Source organism: Schistocerca serialis, chromosome 5 (assembly GCF_023864345.2).
Source record: "Schistocerca serialis cubense isolate TAMUIC-IGC-003099 chromosome 5, iqSchSeri2.2, whole genome shotgun sequence".
In the NCBI taxonomy this organism is placed as follows: Eukaryota; Metazoa; Arthropoda; class Insecta; order Orthoptera; family Acrididae; genus Schistocerca; species Schistocerca serialis.
In genome coordinates, this window is record NC_064642.1 from 36,509,734 (window position 1) to 36,522,471 (window position 12,738).

Consider the following 12,738-nt stretch of genomic DNA (forward strand, 5'->3'; position numbering starts at 1 on the left):
CGCTGCTATCGCCTGGACGGGTTTATATCGATAGTAGGTCGGTGGTGATAATGTTCTTGCTGATCACGTTCTACAAAATGCTGCTAGGGAGCGAGCAAGTTCTTTCGCGTAATCCGTTCAGAATATTACACGTGTCGCATAGGCCTGGTCTCTGTTTCTCTGTTGGCAATCCTAGCTAGCTGTTTTCTGCTTTGCGGTCGCTTATCTCGGTATCCACCATTTCGGTATTCTTACGATAGTTGAAAAGAGGAACCATATTACGATCTTCCACAGCGAAAAATTTTCGGAAGACCTCATTAAGTATTCCAGCCTTTCACATACTGTTTCGATGCCTGTAAGATCACGGAGCGACTTGTTAGATGATTTTGATCAGTCTGCTGAATTTACGTAAGGCCAAAACTTCTTAGGATTTTATGTCAGCTTAGTAGACAGTACTTCATATTTGAATTTACAGAAAGTTTCTCGCATTACTCTCCTTATGTTCATTTTAGCTTCGTTCAGCTTTTGTTTGTCAGCGAGGCTTTGCCTTCATTTAAATCTGCTTTGAACCTCTTGTTTGGTTTTGTACTAACTTTCTAACACAGCCGTTAAGTCCACGACGTTCTTAGACACAAACCCAGCTGACGCACTTAACTTTAACCCATTGGTATTCTAAATGGTCTGCTCTTGTACACTTGCTGGGCAAAAATATTTTTCTGCCTTCCCTAACATACTCTTAACAGCAGCAGGCGTTGATGTTATAACAGACTGATGTTCATTGTTTAGCACCTTAACTGTAAAAGCAGAGTCAGTCTAGTCCTGGGAGATTCGTCGTGTGTGGACGTTTCGAAAATTTTCGATAAACTCCACCGATTTTCTTTAAGGTATACCTTGTCGAAACAGCCACTCCATTGTACTACTCTCATCCCGTCAGAATTTTTTGAATCTTCTTCTGCTCGGTATATTCTCAACATAAATTTTTCTCGGTCCCTTACTTAGTTTTTTGCGTAATGCCACGCCTTCAAATTGTTTATGAGAAGGCGTTATGTCTAAAGACGTGCCCTGTAAATTTCGTATTCTTCCTTTCATCTTCTCTTTTTAGACTTCTGTCCTGTATTTCCCGTAGTATCTCATTTGTTTTTCTTTCAATACGGCCCGTTCTGTTCATTTTCCATCGTACCTAAATTTCTATTACGTCAGTTCGGATCTTCCCTTATTTCCATTATGTCCAGACTTTATATCCATGAAGAGGTAGCCCTTATATCCTTAAAGAAATATGCCGCACATAAATGATTTTTGCGAACGGTTTCCGCACTACGATACCGATCAATGTTTTTACAAGATTTTTTTTTTTTAGCTAGAAATGCTTTGTAAGAAAAGTATTTTGTGGAAAAACCTAGGAAGCAATGTGGGCTGTTTAAGAAAATAATAGCGTATCTCTAGAAGCTACCCATTAAGTATCCACATGGCTGAGCCTGTATTACTGCCCTCACACTGTTATTTGTCAAGAATCTCAATGAAAAGAATTGATACCTACTAAGCTGACAGGATATAGCCAACGTGGACTTCTTAAAGGTGGACACAGTAAGACAAGAAAATGAAACATACGCTACACAACGCACGCCCCTCTTCCAAAGAGATCCCATCAATTTTTGTGGCTCTGCCAAGATCATTTCGCTCCTATTCCTATTACACCCCTAGACTTATCTTAAGATTTCAAGCGAACTTTGCGTTTAATTGCGCGTTTAGCAGCATAAAAGCGACTTGCGGTTACTTAGATACGATACATGGCGCTATACGAAACGGAAAAAGGATTAAAATACAATTGCAAAGAAAAGGAAAGGCCCTTCTCACTCTTCGTCGAAGTAAACTTCGAAACTGTAGCTACTGCTGCTGGTACATCGCTACGACAGGAACAAGGAAAATTGGATTATGCTAATTACAGCACATATCAACATCTACACCCATCCCCTGCAGATCACTGTGTTGTGCGTGGCAGAGGGTACTTTCCGTTGCATTACGGTCTCTTACCAGCCCATTCGCACATGTGGCACGGAACGAATGACGTGGGCGCGCTATTACATAACTCGATAACTTGTTATAATAAATATAATAAATATCCCACTACCGCATTTTTATTCTTCATTGTTGTTATACTGGTTTATTTTCATCTCCAGTTTAACCTGTCTGTTTTAAAGGCACAAAACAACCGGTTTCTGACATACCGATTTTCGGTTCTTTCTTGCTATTATTTTAAGTACTAAGTGCAGAAACCGAACAAAGATCGAAACATTTTAAGACTACCTCACACTTTTGCATTGTATATTTCAAGATACGCGGAAACAAGCTATCAAATAAAATAGGTAAATAAATGAAGACAGTCTGTGCAACGTTCCCTGCTTATCTCGAAAAGTAATGAGGGCTTGATAATATAAGAAAATCACTAGTACCCCTCTATTTTTTAAAACTCTGCTCAAAAATCATGTTGCATGGAGGATCATACCACTATTTGATCATTAGGAATAGTCAGAACTAAAGGGTGAAAACTGGCGATTGGAAAACTCTGTTTTTCGTGGCTTAAGTCGTCCATTTACAAGTGGTACAAGCGTCGTCTAATAGGCCACACCACACACCAGCAGGTACGTAACTGTCTCGGCAGTACTGCACCGTTTCTTATGGATTTGTCGCTCGTTGCTGTCCGTGTTGTTACTGAAATACCACTGGCAGCTTTTCTCATTTTTCTAATAACCCTACATTTCAAAGCAGCGGAAGTTTTACTAAAAAGTGTTACTCGTTTTTAAAAGAAGTGTTCTTTGGTAACCAAAACTTTTATCGCCACTGCTAAGGGAAAAAAGGAAGATAGTACCTGGTTATTAATAAAAGATAAAAAAAACTGTTATAACCGAAATCGTACAAATACCGAAAAACACCGGTTATTTAGAACTAAAATATCGATATCGATTTTCACCGGTCGCTTTCTCCCATCCCCATAGCACACTAGCTGAAAAAGATTCGTTTCGCTTGGCCTTTATTTTTGTTTTCTCGGAACATTCCAGAACATTCGAGATTATCTTAAAAATGAGCGTTTAAAGAAGTCATTAAGTTGTTAGTATTTCGCCGCGCAAAAGTACTTTTTTTTTGCAATATACATTGCTGCGAAAGAGATGGAAAATATCCTGGTGGCCACCGCAACGTGATACTGAGCGCACCAAACACTCCTTTCTCCACGGCCACCGCTACCACTGCAGGACCAAGTATTTAACAAGTATTTAAGAAGAAATTAAAAGAATTTCTGAATGACAACTCCTTCTACTCCATAGAGGAATTTTTAGATATAAATTAAGAAAAAAAATATTAAAAAAATAAAAAAATAAATAAAAATAAAAAAGAAAAACAAAAAACACAAAAAAATAAAGTTGTTATATTAACTTACGTATGTTGTTAAATTAACCTAATTATGTCATGTATTAGAAAATTCGACTCGTTCCACATCGTTACGAAATATCGTATTCATGATCCATGGAACTAGTATTAATCTAATCTAATCTAATCTACTGGTGCTGGGTGGGTTTGGAGGCATCAGACAAAGAATGTTCATGGACATTCCGAGACTGGATTCCCAGCTGCTTGACTCACTTCTCGTAATTCCATTGGTGCGACACCCTCTTTCTGGCACTGTGTCTTCCAACCCAACCCCTTCAGCTCCAAACCAGAACCTTCTTCGAGGATGGAAAAACAAGGTGTTTTTTTTTTCTCCCAGCAGTCCTCCGATGGGTTTAATGCAGCCCAACACGAACCCCTCTCCTGTGCCAACCTCTTCGTCTCAGAGTAGCACTTGCAACCTACGTCCTCAATTATTTGCTGAATGTATTCCAATATCTGTCTTCCTCTACAGTTTTTACCCTCTTTAGCTCCCTCTAGTACCATGGAAGTTATTCCCTGATATCTTAACAGATGTGCTACCATTCTGTCCCTTCTTCTTGTAAGTGTTTTCCATATATTTCTTTCCTCTCCAATCCTGCGCAGAACCTCCTCATTCCTTACCTTATCAGTCCACCTAATTTTTAACATTCGCCTGTAACACCATATCTCAAATGCTTCAACTCTCTTCTGTTCTGGTTTTCCCAAAGTCCACGTTTCACTACCATACGGTGCTGCAGGGGTGGGTTGCAGAGTCACAACGGCATGCACGGGTGACCTCACTTACGTTTATATTATAGACTGATGAATGTTTGAATTCCCTTTAGATTGTTCTCCCTGTCATGATTCTTATGTGGCACTAGCACTGATGTAACCAACAGCCTTTTGATGCTGGCAGTGAAAAAAAAAAGAAAAGAGAAAGGTCCTGGACACTTCACTCACTATTGGTAGTGATCCATTTTGAACGTACATACTAATAACACAGTGTTTTAATTTTATATTGTCAAGACAGTATTAGGCAACCAAAAGTCTATCGTTAGTTTGTATACGTGCCAATGTTTTTGTAAGGGGAAAAGGTGACATCGATGAGTTTCTCAGTTTTTATTCCAGCGTGAAATACTGAGTTCCCTTACTTGTTATCTGAAGAAAGTGTCCATTTTTAAAGCCATAACAACAATCAAATGAATGTGTGTTATTTTGTTCCCCATTTTGAGTAAAGAGTTTAACAAAAGCAGATGCTTCACTTGCGCTTGTATCAGAAATTAAGAACGAAGATTACAAAAGATTATTGTCCTATGCTGAGTGACATACGTGTGGAGGTAATCTAGATTTGTGACAGTAGGCCTGCAGATGATGTGTGCTGTATGTACTCGTTGGTAGTATGAGTAGGGTGGTAACACACCCACACACACAGAGAAAAACACAGTGATTCATAAATCTTTATAGAGAATTGCTCATTCCCTGAATTTAACAGCTCATATTCAACAGTTTTCTGTGTAGGAATAACTATCCCATTAACAGATGTGTAGTGCCCCCTCGCTCCTCATAGTTTCCATATTTGACATACAACATAAAATATGTGCAAGATAATATATTAGGTACCAAAATACTCTCCAAAGATCTGTCTAATGTGTAGTTAGAACTTTGGGTTTACCGTGAAGTTTTAGTTATTTATAATGAAAAGTACTTAAAATACCGAGTTAATGTAGGGCTCGATCCACTCTACAACCATTATTTCGTCTTCACGTTAGTCGGCTTTGCCAATTAATGACCGAATTAGAACCTTCCGACCTAACCTAGACCTTGAGCGGTGCTGTAAGTCAGCCTGTGTCCACAACCAGGGTACTGAATAGGCACTGTCACACTTGAACCCATTCTTCCATCATAATGAAGGTTTGACACTAAAAATAAATAAAAGAACGAAAGAAGTCTGTGTGTATGCCTTTTGATGCTTAGATGCTGTGCAGTTATTTTTATTATTATTATCATCTTAATCATGAACAGCTCTAATTAATGCTGGGCCGTAACAAATTTAAGCGCATTTGTTATAGTCAGTGTTGTACAATAAATGCTTATTACTGTCATCAGTTTCAATAATGTAATTCTCAAATATTACAATTTACTTAACGTTTCTCATGTTGTAACGGTTACATGTATCTATAAATACCTTTTGGAAAAAAGATGTCAAATAATGCATTTTTCACTCAAAAAGAAAATTCCACAAAAATTGTGTCATTAGTAACATTCAGTGGGACAATATTGTTTGTCAGATAATTCAGTGACAGCAGAGTAGACAAATGCAGATTCCTCCTGTGTTATAAAACTTTCTTGTTTTACTGAACAGTTTTAACAGTCAGGAGGTTTGTTTACCACTTTAATTATTAAACTGACGAATAAAATGTACTGCCTAGAGTCACTATTATTATTTGGGACCCAAAACACCTGTTTCAAGTTTTACTCCCTCATCTTTAGCTGCACTGTCTTGTGACGTTGAATTTTAACTTATTTCTGTGCAGTGTTACAACACACAAATTAAAATCCATCACTTTTCTAATGTACAAAACTGCCCACCCAAAGAATAGAGAATGAAATCCCTGAAATGTGTTATGGAGGCAATAAATAATAACAGCGACTGTATGCAGCACATTTTATTTCCCAATCAATTATGTGGTAGTTGCAGCCTTACCTAAAGTACAACAAGGATATTATCAATTACTAAATTGTCTGTGTTTCCTTCTTTTACAGTGCAAGGAATGGTGATGCAGTCTTCGCCACAACTTACGTAAGTGTACCTGTGATTACAGACAGATATTTTAGTGACTGACATATTAGAGGTGTTTTAATATATCAAACCTATGTAGCATGCAGACATTTTATAAATTTCAAGGAACTGAAAGTATTACTGTAGACCTACATATCAATTCATCTCAGTAGCTTGGAGGTGGTTCCAGTTGAGGAAGCAAAGCACTAAAGTACTCAAGACGTATTTTGGACATTTTCACAAGCTGCGACATTGTCGCGAATAAAACAGTGACCCGTATATACAATAAGTTTCCTTTACTTTACACCTATGGTCACAAATTTTTTGTTAACGGATTACCAGTTTCGGTCTATAATGACCATCATTAGATCTGCAGCAAAAATGGGAAAAAACATAAATACACTCACAGATTGTCTACAGCTTAAAAACAATAGACACAAATGCATATATTCGTCAGTAGTACTTTTCACTATGGTCTATTTATTGTTTTTAAGCTGTAGACAATCTGTGAGTGTATTTATGTTTCTCCCATTTTTGCAGCTGATCTGATGATGGTCATTATAGACCGAAACCGGTAATCTGTTAACAAAAAGTTTGTGACCATAGACGTAAATTAAAGGAAACTTATATTTCTGACAGTATGACTTGAGCCGTAAAGCAGACATCTTGAGACACGTTTTCTCAGATGTCTCGAAATCACGCCAAACAAATTTTGAGATAATACATTCACCAGGGCTAATTTACAGACAGAGCAGGCTTTAAATCTTCAGCAGTATCTTAGAAAAACTCTTATTCACTTCCCCCCCCCATCTGAGGGTCATGTTAACTTGTGTCAGCTTCATTTCTTCTCAAATCAAATGTTCAAATGTGTGTGAATTTCTAAGGAACCAAACTGTTGAGGTCATTGGTCCTTAAATTGACACACTACTTAAACTAACTTAAGCTAACTTATATGCTAAGAACAACACACACACCCATGCCTGAGGGAGGACTCGAACCTCCGGCGGGAGGGGCCGCGCAATCTGTGACACCTCACCTATCACCGCGCGGTCACCCCTTGCGGCATCATTTCTTCTCATCTTTTTCCTTGTGCAACATTCTTTCAGTTTTATTTATTTGTTTCTTTAACATAACAATTTTTGTTAAAATAGTTTGTACGGAAAATAAGGTTAATTTGAAAAAAAAGGGAAGTATTTCATGTGTGTGACAATTAGTTTGCAAACAATATAATCCAGAAAGTAATTAAAATGTCAGCAATTTATTTAACATTCATAACTTGACCAGCATAGAACTGTATGTTAGGAACTTGCATGGTTCTTGTTGCTGTTGTGAGCTCAACAGAGAAATATACAAGTTGTTATTTTGTTATTTATTTACAGGTTCGGTAACAGGCCAGGAGATGTCTCACCCCCAGTCTTCGAACAGATTTTCCGAAATGCCCGCTTTGCACAGGGTGGTAATGCCCTGTTTGAGGGTAAAGTCCGGGGTAATCCGAAGCCTGTTGTTTCATGGACAAGGAAAGGCGCTCCCCTTCTTGGTAAATTGCTTCATTTGACCATTAAAAATGCATGCATTTATTTACTTCATATTCCGGTATAAAAAGTAGTCTCTGTATAAAAAACTTTATCTGTTTATGATGAGAAAAATATAAGCAGTAGTATAACAGAAGCGGTTGGAGCCTTGTAATGTAAAATTCCATGTTTACTGTCAGTCAAAGAGTTCTATTTAAAAATGAGAAAAAAATATGCTTTCAGTATTTTATGCCAATAGCAATGTAATATTTTTTGTTACTTTCAGTTTGTTTAATTCATCATTTGTATGTTACAGAATCAAACAAATATAAAATGAAATATGATGAACAGACTGGAAATGTTTCATTGCTCATCAATGCAATAGGACCAGGAGATGAAGGGGAGTACACATGCACTGCACGAAATCAGTACGGTGAAGCTATCTGTTCAGTTTACATACAACCTGAAGGTACAATACACATTTCAGTTCTTATTAATCCTTTTGTGAAGTGATTTTCAGAATTTATTTTGTGTTGTATGTACATGTAAAAGAGTCAAATTTTGTTGCTATTGCTTGTACAGGTCAGGGGCAGATTATACAGCAGCCTCCAGGTGGCTACCAGAGAGAGTTTACTCAGACAATTGAAACCTCTGAACAGCGAACAACACAGCAGCGTTTTCAGAAACAGACAACAGGAAAAATTTCATATGCTAATGGACACATTGTAGAAGAGGTAAAAACTGATTTAATATTTATTTGTTCTAATTACTGACATGATATTCTGAAATGACTTCATTTAACATAGAGGTGCAGTAGGTGATAATTCACCTGAACAGTGAGATAAGGTTTGATCAAGTGGAAAAATATGAGTGCTTACACTGTTGTGAGAAAAACAATTTCTCCCTCACAGTAATTTGCGCATCAGTCACTGAAATTCGGGTTTTGTTTTGCAACGTGACTAATCTAAATATGTTTTCCTATCTAGTTCATGTGATAAGAACTTTTTTTGCTTTCAGTTAATCATATCCTTTGAAAATGTGTGCAAGAAATGTGATAAATATGTATTTACTCTTGCAGTATTGGTTTTATCAATGATAACGTTAATATAAATTACACTGTTGGAAAAAAACTGCAGCACCTAGAAGGATCTGTGCGACATTAAAAAAAGTTGGTAGATGTGTTTCTACATCTTAAAGGTGATGTCTGTTGAAATTTGACGCCATTCACATAGTGTGGCACTAGTGGTACCACTATGAGGATGCAAATTAGGTTTGCTTTAAATACACACTTTAACGGTTGTGAACATTAATTACCTTTGAGACTGGATGTGGTGAGTTGATGTAGTCAAGAATACCTTTAAAGTGGCAAAGAAACCTTTATCGACACAGCACTGAGTTTTAATGAGGTCGAGAAGCTGGATGTGGCTTCTGCAATATTGCAGAAAGACTTTGATGGAATGTAACCACTGTAAATGGTTGCTGGTAGTGGTGGTCGTGAGAATGTATGCATGCCAGAAGACCGTGTTCCAGATGACCGTGTGACAGTAATGTGTATAGTGTATGGCTTAGGCGCATTGTACTGCATCTGCAGCAGCAGTTTGAGTAGCAGTTGGCACCACAGTGACATAACAAATTGTAAATCGGTTACTTCACGGACAGCTCCAAGACAGACACCATGTAGTACACAGTTGCAACTTCGTAGTGTCTAGTGAGAGATTATTGGAGGGTAGGGTGGAGGCCTGTTGCATTTTCTGATGAAAGCCTGTTTTGCCTCATTTATTTATTTATTTATTTATTTATTCATCCGTGGAACAATAAATATTGTATGGAAGTCGTCAGATTACAACACATGAGCACACATTTACATTTACAATTAAACAGGTTTCTCATATTTTGTGTAGTTTTTATAACTAGTCATACACATATTTATAATCACATTATAATGTCATATGTTGCTAATAATCTACATCTATGTTAAATATTCTTTTACAGTATAACAACTTTTACTTACTAAAAAGGTTTTAAGCTTTTGTCTGAAAGTGAGGGGCTCATTTATTTCTTTAATTTCTTGTGGTAATTTGTTATACAGTTTTATCCCATTGTAAAATATACTTTTTTGCGTCTTTGTCTTGTTCTTTCTATCTAGACGGAGGTGGTGACAAGCTCTTGTTTCATGGTCATGTATTAGGCTGTTTGTGTTGTACATGTTGATATTTTTCTTAATGAACATTATGTTCTGAAAGATATACTCACAAGAAACAGTTAGAATTCCTAGCTTTCTAAATAATTCTAGACAGTGGGCCCTGTTGTTGCTATTTGTTATTGTCCTTATGGCTCTTTTTTGTACTTTGAACACAGTTTGTATGTTACTGGCACTTGTTCCCCAAAACATGATCCCATAGCTGAGGACTGAGTGTAGATATCCGTAATATGTTATTTTAAGACAGGTATTATTGCATACCGGTGCAAGGATTCTAAGAGCATAGCATGCTGTGGATAATTTCTTTGCCAAAATGTTGACATGGTTTGTCCATTTCAGTTGGCTGTCCACATTCATCCCTAAGAACTTGGTACTTGTTACACATTCTAATTCATTATTATTCACTTTTATTCCAGTGGCATTGTGTTTTTTGTTCAATTGGAAGTTAATATAGTTAGTTTTCTTTACATTTAAGGTTACTTTATTTTTTAATGACCAGTTGTGGACATCATTGAGAGCCTCGTTTGCTCTTTCTGACAGTTGTGTTGGATTTTCACCTGTTATTACTATGCTGCTGTCATCAGCAAAAAGTATTTTTTCGCCATGTCTGATACTTTGTGGGAAGTCGTTAATGTATATAAGAAACAATATTGGGCCTAATACACTTCACTGTGGGACGCCTATATTCACATTTTCTGGGTCAGACAGGTGTTTTATAAGGGAATTGTTTGAAACTTGTGATATCTCAACTCGTTGAACTCTGTTTTCCATGTATGATTTGAACCACTTCTTTGTCTCACCTCTTATTCCTATTTGCCCTAATTTATGAAGTAAGATTTTGTGGTCAACTGTATCAAAGGCCTTGGACAAGTCTTACATTTTCACCTTTGTCCAGTGCTTCTAAAATTACTTTAGTGAACTGTGACAGCAACAGCTGTGTGTTGGTTAGAAGGAGGCCAATTGAGGATCTGCAACCAATATGTCTGTATGCTAGACCCACTGGACCTACAGCAGGAGTTATGGTCTGGGGTGCAATTTCGTATGACAGCAGGAGCACTCTTCGTGGTTATCCTGCACACAACACTCACCCACATACCACTGTTGTAACCCAACATACTCTACAAAGTGTGGACATGTTGGCTTGGCCTGGTCAATCACCAGATCTGTCTCCAGTCGAGCACATATGAAGCGTCATTGGTTGACAACTCCGGTGGCATCCACAAACGGGATTAATCGTCCCTATATTGACTGGCCAAGTACAACAGGTATGGAACTCCATACCAAATACTGATATCTTTCACCTGTACAACACAACGCATGCACATTTGCACGCTTGCACTCGACATTCTTGCAGTTACACCCGTTATTAATGTACCGACACTTCACATTTGCAATGGCTTATCTCGCGCTTACATTAACCTGTGATGTTGCAATATATGAAGATGGTATCTGTTATTTTGGACATGTCCAAAAGAACAGATACCATCTTCATATAATTCAGGATAATTGGCCATTGACCTTCGTCTATGCGGATGCACACGCATTGCCCAAACTCTTACGGAACTCGGTCAGATTGTCTGCCGCGAGTAATGAGTGTAATTGGCAGGGGCACTATGAATGTAGTGTGTGTACATTAAGTTGAGAATGTGGGTCTCGTGGGGATCGTGCAAGGGATAAGTACCTGCAGTCGCACTATCCTCTGTGCCCTCGGCGGCTCAGATGGATAGAGCGTCTGCCGTGTAAGCAGGAGATCCCGGGTTTGAGTCCCAATCGGGGCACACATTTTCAACTGTCCCCGTTGATGTATATCAATGCCTGTTGGCAGCTTAGGGTCTTGATTTAATTATCATTTCATTCTAGAGAGCTGCACGGTCACCGTTGGTATCTGTTCTTTCGGACATGTCCAAAAGAATAGATACCATCTACATATAGTTAAGGCTAACCGGCCATCGACCTTCTTCTGTGTGGATGCACTGACATTGCCCAGACTTGTACAGGACTCGGTCACATTGTCTGCTGTGAGTAATGAGTGTAATGGGCAGGGGCACTACAAATGTAGTGTGTGCACATTAAGTTGAGAATGTGTGTCTCATGGGGAGGGTGAAAGGGATAAGTCCCTGCAGTCGCACTGTCCTCTGTGCCCTCGGTGGCTCAGACGAATAGAGCGTCTGCCATGTAAGCAGGAGATCCCGGGTTCAAGTCCCGATTGGGGCACACATTTTCAACTGTCCCCTTTGATGTATATCAACGCCTGTCGGCAGCTTAGAGTCTTGATTTAATTATCATTTCGTGTGATGTTGCAATGTTAACCACTTAAATATGTTACCTAGACAAATTACATTAATTATTATTTTATGTTGTGGTTTTTTCCATCAGTGCACTTGCAATAAGGTTATGCATTTCCAACCAGATAAAAAATGAAATAGCAAGTACCAGACCAAATGCTTTAGTTAAAGTCACAGTTGCATGTTTGTATTTCATAATTTCTCCTACAATAAAGGAGACCACCCACCAAATAGCAGAAGCACACACAAAAGAGAAGGAAAGCTTGTTAGGTTTTGGAGTAAACACTGTAGTAGAGTTTGAGTGCGAAAGCGCGGACACGCGCATGCGCGCGCGCACACACACAGAAATACACACACACACACAAGCACGCACGCACGCAACTTTGCACCAAAGTTTGTGTGTGTGTGTATTTACACTCTAGCTCAACAAAGGATTTATTCTGAAAGCTAGCAAGTTTTCTTTCTCTTTCGTGTGTCCCTGTCGACGTCCCAGTGCTTGTGCTATTCTTTGAGTGGTCTCCTTTACTACTAAATTATTTGCCTTGTGCTGCAACTTTCCTAAATATTTTTGGTTTTCTCTTG

General features: G+C 38.3%; 1 protein-coding gene across 1 annotated transcript in view; it reads left to right on the forward strand.

The window, feature by feature from the left end:
• The window catches only part of LOC126481730 (titin), a 534,189-nt gene that overhangs the window by 63,869 nt on the left and 457,582 nt on the right, over positions 1–12,738 (forward strand). The window contains exons 2-5 of the mRNA XM_050105683.1: positions 6,145–6,181; positions 7,540–7,697; positions 7,988–8,140; positions 8,254–8,405. Of these exons, the coding sequence (XP_049961640.1) occupies positions 6,145–6,181; positions 7,540–7,697; positions 7,988–8,140; positions 8,254–8,405 (500 nt within the window). The remainder of the gene's footprint in view (positions 1–6,144; positions 6,182–7,539; positions 7,698–7,987; positions 8,141–8,253; positions 8,406–12,738) is intronic.